The sequence below is a fragment of the Rana temporaria genome, chromosome 8, assembly GCF_905171775.1.
Source record: "Rana temporaria chromosome 8, aRanTem1.1, whole genome shotgun sequence".
NCBI classification, from domain to species: Eukaryota; Metazoa; Chordata; class Amphibia; order Anura; family Ranidae; genus Rana; species Rana temporaria.
In genome coordinates, this window is record NC_053496.1 from 174,754,556 (window position 1) to 174,772,258 (window position 17,703).

The following is a 17,703-nucleotide window of genomic DNA, read 5'->3' on the forward strand; positions in this document are numbered from 1 at the left end:
TCCTCCTTAGTTTGATGATTTTTCTTTAGGTCGCCTTTCTTTGAAAATGGAGGAGGACCAAAGTCATGTGACTGAGAGAATATTGGACCTCGCTCTGGAGATCATCTACCTGCTGACCGGAGAGGTGAGGAGGATTCTGGGAGGTCACATGACATCACTCTTATCTCTATTAATAAAACACAGAGCTGACCGGAGAGGTGAGGAGGATTCTGGGAGGTCACATGACATCACTCTTATCTCTATTAATAAAACACAAACCTGACCGGAGAGGTGAGGAGGATTCTGGGAGGTCACATGACATCACTCTTATCTCTATTAATAAAACACAGACCTAGCCGGAGAAGTGAGGATTCTGGAAGGTCACATGACATAAGACTTATCTCTATTAATAAAGCACAGACCTAACCAGAGAAGTGAGGAGGATTCTGGGAGGGTTTGTAAAGATACCTTTTGCATTTTCTCGTTACACAGGAGATGAATATAGTGAAAAAAACATCTGGAGATCCATTACCACCCAGCAGCCGTCTTCACAGGACATCCCCCATCACAGTGCCTCCACCTCACTGCCTGACAACAGAGGTAACCAGTGCCAAGAAGATTGTAGAAGTCACCAACAAGATGATGGTGCTGCTGACAGGAGAGGTGAGCGGTGCCGGGAATTCTGGGACATTATCCAGTAACAGACAAGGGATGTGTCTGGATGGTGACTGTATCATTGTGTGTGTCAGGTTCCTATAAGGTGTCAGGATGTCTCTGTCTATTTCTCCATGGAGGAGTGGGAGTATTTAGAAGGACACAAGGATCTCTACAAGGACGTCATGATGGAGAATCAGCAGATTCCTAGTTGTGTTAAAATGGAAAGAAAATATTCTCTCTCAAAAAGGTTAATACTGAATCACACTCTGGAGATCATCTGTCTGCTGACTGGAGAGGTGAGGAGGAATCTGAGAGAATTACATGGCATTACTTGTATCTCTTGCAATACAACCCAAACTTAATAGGAGAGGAAAGGAAGACTCTGACATTATATTCAATTTTGTATAACACAGGACTGTGCTGTAGTTATAAAGACTTCAGCTGAGAATAATATTGAAAGGAGATGTCACCACGTGTCCACAAAAGAAAAAGAAAACACCACCACAGTACCTCTACCTCCCATTCTGACACTTCAGAAAAAGGACAAGAAGAAGATCCTAGATGTCACCCAGAAGATCATTGATCTGCTGACAGGAGAGGTGAGCGGTGCCGGGAATTCTGGGACATTATCCAGTAACAGACAAGGGATGTGTCTGGATGGTGACTGTATCATTGTGTGTGTCAGGTTCCTATAAGGTGTCAGGATGTCACTGTCTATTTCTCCATGGAGGAGTGGGAATATTTAGAAGGACACAAGGATCTCTACAAGGACGTCATGATGGACAATCAGCCGCCCCTCACATCACCGGGTAAGAGGAGACTTTATTGAAAATGAGAGAGGAGTACGGAGGGTCCACCTAGATCCCCCATCATCTGATAAACACATAGAAACAATGTATTCAGTCAGTGTGTGTGTTTCCTACAGATGGATCCAGTAATGGGAACCCACCAGAGAGATGTCCCCGTCCTCTGTATTCCCGGGATTCCACACAGGAAGATCATATCCTCCCTCACCATCATCGGGTAGGTAGGATTGAGGATCGAGGATTAGAACATTTATCAGAATTATGAGATGATATTCTTCTATACAGTCCATTGTTATTAAGACTTGTTTTTTTCTCTATCATTTTGGGTGCTCAGGAAGAAAACTTGATTTATATGAAAGTTGAGGTTGAAGAGGAAGAAAAGACATATATGAGTACCAATCAGAAGCTTAAAGAGGCGAATGGGACGATTTTAAAAAGTGAAAAGAATTCGCCTTTTGATATTGGCACAGGTAAGTGAGAAAGATGGCAATTTGAAAGTGTCCTTTGTGGGCCGAAGCCCCTCATTCCCACTGTACACCATATGAAAGGTCCATCTCCATTCCTCAATATAATGTCATGTTCCCAACAAATGAGGAGGAGATACTGAGATTGCAGGCTTGGGTGACTTAAATCAGGTTTGGTCTCCACCTAGAGACTGGCCACATTAATCACCTTGCAGGTGGACAGACAGACATGGAGAAGGCCATATGGAAGGTCCATCTTTATTCCTCAATATAACGTCATGTTCCCAACAAATGAGGAGCAGATACTGTACACCATATGAAAGGCCCATCTCCATTGCTCAATATAACATTGTGTTCCCAACAAATGAGGAGATACTGTACACCATATGAAAGGTCCATCTCCATTCCTCAATATAATGTCATGTTCCCAACAAATGAGGAGGAGATACTGTACACCAGATGAAAGGTCCATCTCCATTCCTCAATATAATGTCGTTCCCAACAAATGAGGAGGAGATACTGTACACCATATGAAAGGTCCACCTCCATTCCTCAATATAATGTCATGTTCCCAACCAATGAGGAGGAGATACTGAGATTGCAGGCTTGGCTGGCTTAAATCAGGTTTGGTCTCCACCCAGAGACTGGCCACATTAATCACCTTGCAGGTGGACAGGGAGAAGGCCATATGGAAGGTCCATCTTTATTCCTCAATATAACGTCATGTTCCCAACAAATGAGGAGCAGATACTGTACACCATATGAAAGGCCCATCTCCATTTCTCAATATAAAATTGTGTTCCCAACAAATGAGGAGGAGATACTGTACACCATATGAAAGGTCCATCTCCATTCCTCAATATAACGTCATGTTCCCAACCAATGAGGAGGAGATACTGAGATTGCAGGCTTGGATGGCTTAAATCAGGTTTGGTCTCCACTCAGAGACTGGCCACATTAATCACCTTGCAGGTGGACAGACAGACATGGAGAAGGCCATACGAAAGGTCCATCTCCATTCCTCAATATAATGTCATGTTCCCAACAAATGAGGAGCAGATACTGTACACCATATGAAAGGCCTATCTCCATTCCTCAATATAACATTGTGTTCCCATATTCCATGTCGAAGCCCTAATAAACCACTACTCTGAGAGGCGATCGTTAAATTCTTTTAACATTTGAATAAAAATGATCTTTTACAGATGGACTCTACATCAGGAATACCTCAGAAGAACATCCTATTGTGACTTCAGATTGTAATGCAGAAGATAATGGCACTTCACAATTTTCTCCAGCAGTAAATCCCGTTACTCAAAATGCTCATCTCGGACCTTTCTGTTGTGAGACATCAATGGATCCCTCTAATCCTGAGGTATCTTCTGACCAATCACATTCTGTTACTCCAGAAATCCATCTCCATTCTCACAGTCCAGAAGGAGCAACAGATCCACCTAATCCTAAGGAATCTTCTCCAACCCGTGATGGAGTTGACACAGGAGAATGTTCATTGTCATGTTTGGGGTGCGGGAAATCTTTTAAAACAAACTCTGAACTTCTTATACATCTCAGATCTCACACCAGGGTGACCTTTACATGTTCAGAGTGCGGGAAATCTTTCACTGAAAAAAGTGAACTAATTGCACACCAGAAACTTCACAAGGCTGAAAATCCTTATTCGTGTTCAGAGTGCGGGAAAACGTTCATTGAGAAGAGCGCACTTAATACGCACCAGAGAATCCACACAGGTGAGCGCCCGTACTCATGCCAGGAGTGCGGAAAATGTTTTACTCAGAAAGCGCACCTCCTTAGACATGAGAGATGTCACAAGGGCGAGCGTCCTTTTTCCTGTCCAGAGTGTGGAAAATCTTTCACTGACAAAAGCGTGCTGCTCATACACCAGAGAATCCACACAGGTGAGCGTCCTTTTTCATGTTCACAGTGCGGGAAAGGTTTCACAGAGAAAAAAAAACTTATCACGCACCAGAGAATTCACACGGGCGAGCGTCCTTTTCAATGTACAGAGTGTGATAAAGCTTTCATACGAAAAAGCCAACTGGTTACCCACCAGAGAAGTCACACAGGGGAATGCCCCTTCTCCTGTTCCGAGTGCGGGAAAGGTTTCCCTGAGAAAAGAAAACTTCTTGCGCACGAGAGAAGTCACACAGGCGAGCGTCCTTATACTTGTTCAGAGTGCGGGAAATGTTTCACTCAAAAAGGAAACCTTCTTACGCACCAGAGAATTCACACGGGCGAGCGCCCTTTCTCATGTTCAGACTGCGGGAAATGTTTTACTGAGAAAGGAAAACTGATGGCACACCAGAGAATCCACACAGGCGAATATCCTTTTTCATGTTTGGAGTGCGGGAAATGTTTTTCTGAGAAAGCCCACCTGGTTAGACATCAGAGAAGTCACACTGGCGAGCGACCTTTTTCTTGTCAGGACTGTGGGAAGGGTTTCACTCAGAAAGCCAACCTTCTTACACACCAGAGAATTCACACGGGGGAGCGTCCTTTCGCGTGTTCAGAGTGCGGGAAATGTTTCACTGAGAAAAGCGCACTTCTTGCACACCAACGGAGACACACGGGCGAACGTCCTTTTTCGTGCTCAGAGTGCGGGAAATCTTTTCCGGAGAAAAGAAGCCTTCTTTATCATCAGAAGACTCACAATCGGGAGGGTCCTTTTCCATGTTCTGAGTGCGGGAAAAGCTTCACACATAAAGGAAATCTAATTAGACATCAGAGTACACACACCTGAGGACATGTTGACACATATATGGCTGCGATTAGAAGTTTAATCTGTTTAGTCTATAGACATCTCTACAGCCTCAGATGAATGAATGCAAAGAGACTTCCTGTTCCTTTACAAACTGAAGCAAAGTAAACACAGCTTACTATACTTCAGTGATGAATGAACACAGGAGCAATCGGTACCAATCGCTCTCTGTGTTCTTTCAGGAGAGGAAGGGGCTGGTAAACTGGGCCCAATTTGGACATTTTCACTTAGGGGTGTACTCTTGTTGCCAGTGGTTTAGACATTAATGGCTGTGGGCCAGATCCACGAAGCGCTGCGCTTCTTTACGGCCGGCGTAGTGTATCTCAGATACACTACACCGCCATAACTTACAGCGTATTTCCCGTATTCTCAAATAATTTGCGCCGTAAGTTACGGCGGCGTAGTGTAACTGTCGGCGTAAGGGCGCACAATTCAAATCGATGTGATGGGGGAGTGTTTTATGGTAATACGTCTTGACCCGACGTAAATGAAGTTTTTTCTGAACGGCGCATGCGCCGTCCGTGGGGGTATCCCAGTGCGCATGCTCGAAATTAACCCGCAACAAGCCAATGCTTACGACGTGAACGTCATTCTACGCAAAGCCCTATTCGCAAACGACTTACGCAAACGACGTAAAATTTTCAAAATTCGACGCGGGAACGACGTCCATACTTAACATAGGATACGCCTCATATAGCAGGGGTAAAAAGCCTTACGGAAACGACGTAAAAAAAAAATGCGCCGGCCGGACGTACGTTCGTGGATCGCCGGATCTAGCTAATTTGCATACTCGATGCGAAAATTGACGGAAACGACACCTAGCGGCCAGCGGAAATATGCACCTTAGATCCGACGGCGTACTTAGACGTACGCCAGCCGGATCTAGCCCAGCTTCAGGCGTAAACGCTTCGTGGATCTGGCCCTGTGTGTTGAGTTTTTTTGAGGGGACAGCAAATTGACACTGTTATACAAGCTGTACACTCACTATGGAAATGGAATCTCGCGCCAATATAAATAAGATAAATTAAATTAACAATATGTGAATAGCCAAGCTGCTCTCTGTGAAATTGCATGAATGCAATTGTGAACAGTGGAGTAAAATTTAGAGGCGCTAGCTGATAGTGTGTGTACACTAAATAAAAAATAATAAATTGTATGCATCAAATAATCAAATATAAATGAGTGGATGAATCAATAACATGTGAATAAATTGTGACCATCTATATAAAGAAACCACAATATTGATTGAAATTCAAAATGTGAACGTGCACAAAAAAAAAAAAAAAAAACCAAACTAATTGTGCCAAAACTAAAAATAAAGTCCATATATATATGTGATGAATCTTCAAAACCATAGACAGAAGATCTTCCACCTTCACCAAGATAAAGAAAGACCACCAAAAGTGCTCATAGATGGCACCTTACCGCAAATAATGGACCACTTTAATTAAAAAGAGGTCAATCAGGCAGATAAAGATAGTATTCCAGACCCAGATCTCTCAGTCACGGTAGTCTTGATAAAAGCAATACTCCACGCCACATGGGATAATTAAAGCAAAAGAGAGAAAATCGCCATAGAATAATATTGTTTTTATTGGGTAAAAACAGAGAAAACAAACGCCAAATGGCCTCTTACTTGATGGGGTGCCTAGCCCCGGCACTGAGGTTGAGGGCGTGGATGTAAATGGGAGAGTAGATGGGGTCCCGTAGCCAGCATGGAAACCGTGCAGAGCCGCACTGAACGCTGTTGGCGTGCGTTCCACCCTCCGAGAAGAGAGAGCCAGCGGGACCAGGAAGTGGGTGGGTCGAGCGTGACCTGTAAGCCTCGACGTACGTTTCGTGATGATGTCACGTCGTCAGGAAGCATGACGTCTTCCTGACGACGTGACATCATCACGAAACGTACGTCGAGGCTTACAGGTCACGCTCGACCCACCCACTTCCTGGTCCCGCTGGCTCTCTCTTCTCGGAGGGTGGAACGCACGCCAACAGCGTTCAGTGCGGCTCTGCACGGTTTCCATGCTGGCTACGGGACCCCATCTACTCTCCCATTTACATCCACGCCCTCAACCTCAGTGCCGGGGCTAGGCACCCCATCAAGTAAGAGGCCATTTGGCGTTTGTTTTCTCTGTTTTTACCCAATAAAAACAATATTATTCTATGGCGATTTTCTCTCTTTTGCTTTAATTATCCCATGTGGCGTGGAGTATTGCTTTTATCAAGACTACCGTGACTGAGAGATCTGGGTCTGGAATACTATCTTTATCTGCCTGATTGACCTCTTTTTAATTAAAGTGGTCCATTATTTGCGGTAAGGTGCCATCTATGAGCACTTTTGGTGGTCTTTCTTTATCTTGGTGAAGGTGGAAGATCTTCTGTCTATGGTTTTGAAGATTCATCACATATATATATGGACTTTATTTTTAGTTTTGGCACAATTAGTTTGTTTTTTTTTTTTTTTTTTTTTTTTTTTTTTTGTGCACGTTCACATTTTGAATTTCAATCAATATTGTGGTTTCTTTATATAGATGGTCACAATTTATTCACATGTTATTGATTCATCCACTCATTTATATTTGATTATTTGATGCATACAATTTATTATTTTTTATTTAGTGTACACACACTATCAGCTAGCGCCTCTAAATTTTACTCCACTGTACACTCACTACACAACATTGTAGCAAAGGGTAATTTCTTCAGTGTTGTCACATGAAAAGATAGAATAAAATATTTACAAAAATGTGAGGGGTATACTCACTTTTGTGAGATACTGTGTATACTAGCCTCCGCCCTCCATCCTGAAATGACCCCCCCGTGCAGAAGGCAGAGGAAAAAAGGGAAACCAGCAGTGCTGCAAGGAAGAGGGTACGCAGTGGGGCCCAGACAGCAGGTGAAAGGGGAGCTCACAGAGGGGCCCCAACAGCAGGAGAGTGGGGGTGATCAGAGCAGTGGAAGGGGGGTGGTGGGGGCGCATATACTTAGAACTGATCCCCCTGCAACACAGCTAGAGAGGAGAAGCCGGAAGTGTTGCAAGAGAAAGGGTACACAGCGAGGCCTATACAGCAGGTGAAAGGGGGGGCTCACAGAGGGACCCCAACAGCAGGGGGTGGAGGTGATCAGAGAGGTGGTGGGGGTGCTGCCTTATCAACAGCCCTGATCCTGCAATTTATTGGAGGTGTTGCAAAAGGTAGTTAGGGGTGTAGTTTGATTGTTATAGGCCTCAAGGGAATAAATTACAGTAATATGGTCCTTAAAACCAACAGCAATGGTTTGGCCCCACCCTCATACAGGCACCTCCGTAACACTAAACTGTGGAAATCTGACAGTATTTGGGCAACAGCCAATGCATTATTAAAACATTTATAACACTTGTACTTCAATTATACAAGATTTCAGTAAAGGTTTGTCTTTATGGTGTGTTAATCACTTCTGATTTTCTAAAATAAACCAGAAAGTTCTACACTTTACAATGTTCTGTTCTGAGTAACTTTTTTTCGACTAAGCAACAATGTGCTCAGTTCATTGAAAGTAATCAATGATATTTTACAATGTGTATCAATGAGATGAAGAGTTCAGAAGGTGCAGTTCCATATGTGACGGAGAGGTGTCGGAGAATGTAGTGTGGATGGTGGGAGGAGAGCTGTCGGAGAATGTAGTGTGGATGGTGGGAGGAGAGCTGTCGGAGAATGTAGTGTGGATGGTGGAGGACAGCTGTCAGAGAATGTAGTGTGGATGGTGGAGGAGAGCTGTCAGAGAATGTAGTGTGGATGGTGGGAGGAGATCTGTCGGAGAATGTAGTGTGGATAGTGGAGGTGAGCTGTCAGAGAATGTAGTGTGGATGGTGGAGGAAATCTGTCGGAGAATGTAGTGTGGATGGTGGAGGAGAGCTGTCGGAGAATGTAGTGTGGATGGTGGGGGAGAGCTGTTGGAGAATGTAGTGTGGATGGTGGGAGGAGAGATGTCGGAGAATGTAGTATGGATGGAGGAGGAGAGCTGTCGGAGAATGTAGTGTGGATGGTGGAGGAGAGCTGTCGGAGAATGTAGTGTGGATGGTGGGAGGAGAGCTGTCGGAGAATGTAGTGTGGATGATGGAGGAGAGCTGTCGGAGAATGTAGTATGGATGGAGGAGGAGAGCTGTCGGAGAATGTAGTGTGGATGGTGGAGGAGAGCTGTCGGAGAATGTAGTGTGGATGGTGGAGGAGAGCTGTCGGAGAATGTAGTGTGGATGGTGGAGGAGAGCTGTCGGAGAATGTAGTGTGGATGGTGGGAGGAGAGCTGTCGGAGAATGTAGTGTGGATGGTGTAGGAGAGCTGTCGGAGAATGTAGTGTGGATGGTGGAGGAGAGCTGTCGGAGAATGTAGTGTGGATGGTGGAGGAGAGCTGTCGGAGAATGTAGTGTGGATGGTGGAGGAGAGCTGTCGGAGAATGTAGTGTGGATGGTAGAGGAGAGCTGTCGGAGAATGTAGTGTGGATGGTGGGAGGAGAGCTGTCGGAGAATGTAGTGTGGATGGTGTAGGAGAGCTGTCGGAGAATGTAGTGTGGATGGTGGAGGAGATCTGTCGGAGAATGTAATGTGGATGGTGGAGGAGAGCTGTCGGAGAATGTAGTGTGGATGGTGGAGGAAATCTGTCGGAGAATGTAGTGTGGATGGTGGAGGAGAGCTGTCGGAGAATGTAATGTGGATGGTGGAGGAGAGCTGTCGGAGAATGTAGTGTGGATGGTGGAGGAGAGATGTCGGAGAATGTAGTATGGATGGTGGAAGAGAGCTGTCGGAGAATGTAGTGTGGATGGTGGAGGAAAGCTGTCGGAGAATGTAGTGTGGATGGTGGAGGAGAGCTGTCGGAGAATGTAGTGTGGATGGTGAGGAATAAAATAGCAATGATGATGGGCTCAAGTGTCAGAGAAAATGTGGATGTGAAGGGAGGTGTGGAGAATGTAGAAGAGAAGGGTTGAGCTTTAAGAGAATGTAGTACAGATATTGGGGACAGATGTACAACAGGGGTGAAAAGAGTGTTTAGTGATGTGGACACCATTTCTAATAAATGTGGTGGACATGTAGACTGGCCTGGACAGGAAGTGGGTAAAAATGCCCGGTAGGCAAGTGGTTAAATACACTTCCTGCTACAAGCATCAGGTGATGACATGAGATGGGTTAAGGGGGGAATTGTGGGACTTTGAATGAAGCACACTGCTACATAAAGATAAAATTGCATTTATGTTTATTGATTTATTGGTACATAATAATATAATGGTAAAACCGGTAATGACAGTAACAATGGATAACAGGTAAATGGTTCTTATATATACACATATATTCCAACATAGTTGGGAATGGTGAACATATACATATGACCATAGGTGGCCGTATACACTGTAAACAGTTGAAATCTTGAACATAGTTCTGCAAAGGAGTAGCATGTAACAATCGTTGAGTAGCTCTACGCGTTTCATGGGTATTCCCAATCATCAGGAGCGATTAAAAACAAGTTATCTATAATAAAACAAAAATTGATGGGGGTAAGTGCAAACTAATACCATAGGCAGGGCAAGGGGGAATAGTTGGAAGAGGGGGAATGAAAGCATTTCCCAAGCACTCTTACCTGGGGGTAATATATGATACATGTAACGAGACCCTTGCTCACTCGCTTCTGCTCTCCCGACACTCCTCTGCTACTAGTGAGTCAGCTTGCAGATCGCAACGTCTGATGGTTCGGTCATCCAAGGCACCGGGATCCGAACTACAGCTATGTGCCGTTCGGAATCCATTAGAATAAACACCAGGCAGGCTGTATGTAAGTTCAAACAGGAAGACCTTTATTGGAAGTACACAACACACTTTTATACAGAATTTGGAACATCCCGCCCCCAACCACCGCTTTCCTATTGGTCAATTGTAAAGTACATGGAGTTCTCCTTCAGGTCCTCATAGCCATGCAAATGAGGGCTTGAAAATGAGTCAGCAGGGATTGGTCCGATAGCTTGAATGGAGGGACTGTTATGTGTAATGAGACAGAAGCCCCAGGGGGCAATCATTGTACACAATAGCCAGACACAGAACAATGCTTTTCCTCCAGACCATGGAGACGTCTGGAGGGGGGGTTAGCCTTAAGACAGGGCAGAAGACCCCCCACTGTGTAACAGATTTCAAAGAGATACACTTTAGTATTCCAAGGTCCATGACAATACATATAGTTATGTTGATGGCTGGAGGAACCACAATTGTAACATCCCCCCGGGGCTGAGGCAACATAGTCCAAGGCTGTGCTGGCTGACCAAAAACGTATTGTGACCATGTGAACGTGGGTATAAAACCCATGGAGCAGGATACATAATATAGGCAAGTACTGTATAGGATTGCCAGAAAGTATCTGTGGGGAAGACAAGGTAAAAATGAATAATACAGCCTGCTACATGGGCGGGGGAAAGAAAGATGAGCCAGGAGGCAAGACGGGGGGTTTATTGAAGACTAAAAAATGCTTACACGCATAAAAATATCAAAGCGCTGGATAACTCAGTGTTCCGGTCGGACGGGGTTCCGCGTCACTTCCGGTCACGTCCAGCTATCGTTCCGGTCGGACGGGGTTTCCGTGTCACTTCCGGTCACGTCCAGCTATCGTTCCTCTAGCTGGACGTGGCCGGAAGTGACGCAGAACCCCGTCCGACTGGAACTCTGAGTTATCCAGCGCTTTGATATTTTTATGCGTGTAAGCATTTTTCGTGTTTAATAAACCCCCCTTCTTTGATATACTTCACGATGGAAGTCTCCATGTTTGTGTTCTTTTCTGGCTAATACCTGTACTCTACAGTGAGCCTCCAATGTTGTGAAGACCAGGGTCTACAATACAGCGCCCAGAACGTTTTGCATTTTTCATCTATCTGGTTGGAGGTTATTCCAGGCGATTTCCCCACAGGAGGGAGGTAAGCGCTCTGTGAGCCCACCATTTAGGAAGACACGTCTGTGTTACCATTTCATTTGCCAGCTGTTCTCGATTGGACTTTTTTTCACTGGGAATTTATTTATTCACACACTATTCCCATTCGGAACATTTATTCTTTTGCACATAGGATTGCACTGAATTTTTAATTCATTTTATTTTTATTTTTGATCAATTTTGACAGTTCGGTGTCAATTTTTATTATATTTTATTTTTTATTGGTTTGAAATTTATTTATAAATTTTTACTTGATTATAGTTTATCCACGCATTGTTTGCACTTATATATCTATATATATATTTACTTATGGGATCATTTATAGATAGATAATAGATAATTAGATTAATAATGTTAAAAATATATGAGAAGACCGTGTCATGTCACACACAGGTATATGGGGATATAGATCTGTTTTTTTTAAAAGATCAAATGATTGTTTTTCATTAATTTATTGATTCAGTTTTAATTGCATTGTAATGTTTGTTTTTAATATAATACGCACAACATCAAGGGAGAAGGTGGCAGAAGAGGGAAGAAATTAAAACGAGTAGAACATAGGATGCAGTTTTTAAATCACACCTAGGTGGCAATCTCACTTATTGTGAGTGGATCGCACAGACAGGAAGTGATGTAGATGTATAAACAGGAAGTTCCGGGTGAAAGGTGAGTTGGGAGGAAGTAGAGAGGAGACCTTGCAGGAACTTGCAGCAGAGGAGGTAATAAGATATTATTTTATATTTACATTCATTAAACCCCGTCATGTCCGTCCTCTTCCTCCATAGTCACTAAAGTGGTGTACACACTATAAGAAATTTAGATTAATGATCATCCGATTTTCTTTGTTGTTTCATAGCAAGTCTGAATCAAGGAAATAGTGTATAAAATTTTTCGTACAACAAAAGTTTTTTTTTTGTTTATCGTTTCTGATCATGCGCAGTCTTTCTTTTCAGATTTTTCTTGTATGAAAACGCTACACATTTAAAAAAAAATAGTTTGATCTGTTCGAAATTTTGGAGTTGGTCCGTTCAGAAAGTCGCAATCGGCTGTCGAACGTTGTGTACACAATATCATAAATCGTTCCTCGGACGAAAATGTTTGCCCGATTTTCTTATAATGTGTGCGAGCCTTAAGAAGTTAGAGGCAAAGGCCCGGATTCAGAAAGACTTACGACGGGCGTATCTGTAGATACGCCGTCGTAAGTCCGAATCCACGCCGTCGCAACTTTAAACGTGTGCTCAAACTGAGATACGCTTAAATGTTGCTAAGATACGACCGGCGTAAGTCTCCTACGCCGTCGTATCTTAACTGCATATTTACGCTAGCCGCGTGTACGCTGATTTACGCCTAGAATATGTAAATCAGCTAGATACGCCTATTCACGAACGTACGCCCGGCCGTCGCAGTACAGATACGCCGTTTACGTAAGGCTTTTTCCAGCGTAAAGTTACCCCTGCTATATGAGGCGCAGCCAATGTTAAGTATGGACGTTGGGCCAGCGTCGAATTTTCCGTCGATTAAGTCGTTCGCGAATAGGGCTGTGCGTAATTTACGTTCACGTCGAAAGCATTGGCTTTTTGCGGGTTAATTTGGATAAATTTACATAAAACACGCCCACATCTTCCACATTTGAATTAGGCGGGCTTACGCCGGCCTATTTACGCTACGCCCCTGCAACTTGCGGAGCAAGTGCTTTGTGAATACTGCACTTGCCTGTCAAAGTTGCGGAGGCGTAGCGTAAATAGGATACGTTACGCCCTCACTCAAATACACGCAATTTTTTTTACAGTTCTGTTCTCAATTGGAGCCACGTTTCTAAATGCTTTCTAACCATAGTTATGCGCAGGGCTGTGGAGTCGGAGTCGGGGGAAATTTTGGGTACCTGGAGTCGGAGTCGGCAAACAATACTACATTTAGATTGGAATAAAAAAAAAAGCAAGTTTAAATGTCCCAATTCACAAAAAGTTATAATTAATGACTTCTCTACTGTAAGAATAAAGACCAATGCATGAATAAAATAATAAAGTCTGACTTAAGAGCCTCTATGAAAGAGGATCTGGCAGAGGCAATTCTCTTCCTTAGAACTCTACATTGAATTGATCTGCATTTGCTAAGCCTATAACTACATTTCAAGATTACTATAAACCATTTCTAGGTTTTACAGATTTTGTTTTTGGTTCATTATAGATAAGCTTTGTTTTTGTTCTAAAACAACCAAATAATGTGGTTTGTATTTTTTAACTGGTAAAGATCCTGTTCCTGATGTTTATGCCTGCTGCTACTATCCAGCCACTTGATTGATTGATTAATAAAAAAAAATTAATAAAACGTTGTTTTCATTGTGTTTGTCTTTTGCTTAAACTGTGCAATACAGTAGACTGTTGGCTTCCCAGCCAGTAGTCCTGTGGTAGGTTGCGTTTCTTTCCCTCAAGGAATGTATAAAATACATTTGCATATTAATACAGAGGAGTCGGGGAGTCAGAGTCGGAAGTACATAAAACTGAGGAGTCGGAGTCGGCCCATTTATCTACCGACTCCACAGCCCTGGTTATGCGGTTTGACCTGCCCCCTCTCCTCCTGCTGTGGACGATTGAAAAACAGCCTTGAAGAAGACGGCTGATTCGTAGGTGTATCTTGTCTTGGCTGTGAACACTTTGTTATAACAAGCAATGGCAAATGGAATGCAGAGCCTGACACGCCCCCATCCCGCTGCATTCCTCTTAAAATTGTTTCAGGGAAGTGCCGGGAATTCTGGGACATTATCCAGTAACAGACAAGTGATGTGTCTGGATGGTGACTGTATCATTGTGTGTGTCAGGTTCCTATAAGGCAGTGCTTCTCAAATAGTGGGGCGTGCCCCCCTGGGGGGCCGCGAGGCTCCATAAAGGGGGGCTCGTTTGACCTCGGCAAATACTGCATACTGCAGAGAGAGGGAGCAGCGCGACCCGATCACTTGAGATTGTCCCAGCGCAGCCCCAGTAGCAGCCCGATGCGGAGGACCACGTGACCCTTTCGAGGAGAACAGACCCGATTGGATAGACATAATGCTCTATCCTGATTGGCCAAACCCACCCGTGTGACTCTTTGTAGACACGAAGTGTAGCAGACCCTCAAGTGACATCATGGAAATTTTTTTAACAGGGATGAGAAGACAGGCGGAGAGAGAAGGAGATAACAGAAAGTCTCCCGAAGGCTAAGACGAGGAAATATGACGAGGCGTATGTAGCGAGGCGTATTCTTTTTTGTAAATTGATCCACATTTCTTTCTTTTTTTATTCTCTTATACGTTAATAAGGATACGGTGTTATGCAGAGGTGTACTTATAACAATTTTATAGACAAATGATACTACTTACAGTCACGCGGGGGGGGGCGCGAAATGTTTTCTTCTTCCTAGGGGGGGCATGACAGAAAATAATTGAGAAGCACTGCTATAAGGTGTCATAATTTCACTGTCTATTTATCCATAGAAGAGTATTTAAAAGGACACAAGGACTTCTACAAGGACGTCATGATGGAGAATCAGCCGCCCCTCACATCACCGGGTAAGAGGAGACTTTATTGTAAAGGAGAGAGCAGTACAGAGGGTTCACCTAGATCCCCCATCATCTGATAGACACATAGAAACAATGTATTCAGTCAGTGTGTGTGTTTCCTACAGATGGATCCAGTAATGGGAACCCACCAGAGAGATGTCCCCGTCCTCTGTATTCCCGTGAGTCCACACAGACATATCACACCATCTCATGTAAAGTTAAAGAAGCGATAAAAATGGAGGATGAAGATGAGTTTGATGTGATGGAGGAGTGTACAAAAGGACACAGAGATCCATCCAAGGATGTCAAAAAAGAGCCATTCAGTGACACAAACCCACCAGAGAGATGTCCTCGTCCTCTGTATTTCCGGGATTCCAAAAAGAATAACCAAACCATTTGTCACCATGATCAGGTAAATTAAAAGGATCAGAAGGATCTACTTGCTCCTTGTTCCTCCTTTCTTCCCCCTGTGCTCCATGTAGAGAGCAGATACTTGTTTATTATTCTACCCGTTGCCCCCTGAATATGTCTCTAGGCCAGGAACAGGGCTGTTCTGCAGTAAACGTTTGGGGGAGTATTTTGAATGTTGAATGTGTTTCACCTAAGTGGAGGGTTCCTTAAAATATATTGATTGAAAATGGTCTTCTACTGTCAGTAGTGGTGCAACAGATCACAGTTGATCCGTGATCCGAACGGGTCACCCCATTCGGATCGGCACACACTGTGACCCGCGGATTGCCGCGGCTCCGGAGCTAGGCCGAAGCCACGGCCTTTCCTAATGTTATGGCCGCGTCTCCGAAACTAGGCCGAGGCTGCGGCCTTTCCTTATGTTATGGCCGTGGCTCCGGAGCTAGGCCGAAGCCGCATTCATAACATTAGGAAAGGCCACGGCTTCGGCCTAGCTCCGGACCCGCGGCCATAACATTAGGAAAGGCCGCGGCTTGGTCCTAGCTCTGGAGCATTTTTATTTTTTTTCCGATCCGAAAAATGATCCGATCCGTGACTCCTGACCCAAGGAACGATCTGAACCGTGAGTTTTTTGAGGTGTTCCAGGATGTGTCTTACTAGGAGAAAACTGATCTTTAAGTTTTCTCTCTAGGACTGGCAAATCCTGTTGGCTCATGGAGGCTTTGTAGAGTATTGGGTGAGATAAGGCCTCCAACCTGGGTCCATGTTTTGATGGTGACCAACACTTGCTGATTGTGCAGTTGTGCACAGGCCTTATGATATGGAAGCTGACTGAGGGTCAGGTCTCCTCCCTCCCAAGGAGACCATTGTGCTGCCAGGGAACAGAAGGTGTAAGAAGATATTAGGTATGTGTGTCTGTCTGCACTGGCCAGGCTGACACCTGGAGCTAGAGTTGATGCAGGAGTAGCATGTGAACACCGTAGTGTTCTGGAATGAATTTTCTAATAGACTAAGATCCATGACACCAACTAAAAAAACATTTTAGTGCTAGACCCAGGGGAAATCTTCCATCACACTTCTTTCTAGAATGCCCACCAAGGGTGCAGCCCTCCTTGTTATAGCGCAAAAATTAAAAACCCCAGTAGTGATCAAATAGCAAAAAATACCGCCAAAAGAAAGCTCTATTTTTGTTCAAGAAAAAAATTAAGAAATTTTAGTTTGGGTAGAGCGTTGCGTGACTGCGTAATTGCCAGTTAAAGTAGAGCAATGTTGAAAAGCAAACAATGGCCTAGTCATGAATGAGGTAAAACCTTCCAGGGGGTCAATTGGTTAATTGTATCCTATCGTCTTTTGGTGTTTAGAGTGATGAACTGAAAATTATCAAAGTTGAGATCAAAAAAGAAGAGGAGGAGATGTTGGTGAGTGGAGATCAGCAGTCTATGGAGGAGAGGGAGATGGTTATGGAAAGTAAACAGGAGGAACCTTCTCTATATTTAGACACAAGTAAGTAATAAACGTCATATTTTTATTTTTAGTTCATATGTTAAATGTACATTTTAGGCCTGAAGATTAGGTAAAACCCTATGGCCTGGATTCTCAGAGGACTTACGACGGCGTAGCGCCATGTACGCCGTCGTAAGTCCGAATCCGACCCATCTATGCGACTGATCCTTAGAATCAGTTACGCATAGATATCCATTAGATCCGACAGGCGTAAGTCTCTTACGCCGTCGGATCTTAACTGCATTTTTTTTTTTTGACCGCTAGGTGGCGCTTCCGTCGAATTCCGCGTCGAGTATGCAAATTAGCTAGATACGCGAATTCCCGGACATACGCGCGGCCGACGCAGTAAAGTTACGACGTTTACATTAGGCTTTTCCCGGCGTAAAGTTGCCCCTGCTTTATGAGGCGCAGCCAATGTTAAGTATGGCTGACGTAAATTTGAAAAAGTTACGTCGTTTGCATAAGTCGTCCGTGAATAGGGCTGGACGTCATTTACGTTCACGTCGAAACCAATGACGTCCTTGCAGGGTACTTTGAAGCAATGCACACTGGGAAATTCCATGGACGGCGCATGCGCCGTTCCGCAAAAACGTCAATCACGTCGGGTCACAGTAGTTTTACATAAAACACGCCCCCCCTT

The 17,703-nt window shown here is 44.1% G+C and overlaps 1 protein-coding gene across 1 annotated transcript in view; it reads left to right on the forward strand.

Moving 5' to 3' along the window:
• Positions 1-17,703, forward strand: part of LOC120910512 (paternally-expressed gene 3 protein-like) — a 47,585-nt gene that overhangs the window by 26,304 nt on the left and 3,578 nt on the right. The window contains exons 11-19 of the mRNA XM_040322270.1: positions 472-642; positions 1,050-1,235; positions 1,777-1,912; positions 3,112-3,822; positions 11,492-11,571; positions 12,303-12,336; positions 15,087-15,161; positions 15,278-15,564; positions 16,922-17,063. Coding sequence (XP_040178204.1) covers positions 472-642; positions 1,050-1,235; positions 1,777-1,912; positions 3,112-3,822; positions 11,492-11,571; positions 12,303-12,336; positions 15,087-15,161; positions 15,278-15,564; positions 16,922-17,063 — 1,822 coding nt within the window. The remainder of the gene's footprint in view (positions 1-471; positions 643-1,049; positions 1,236-1,776; positions 1,913-3,111; positions 3,823-11,491; positions 11,572-12,302; positions 12,337-15,086; positions 15,162-15,277; positions 15,565-16,921; positions 17,064-17,703) is intronic.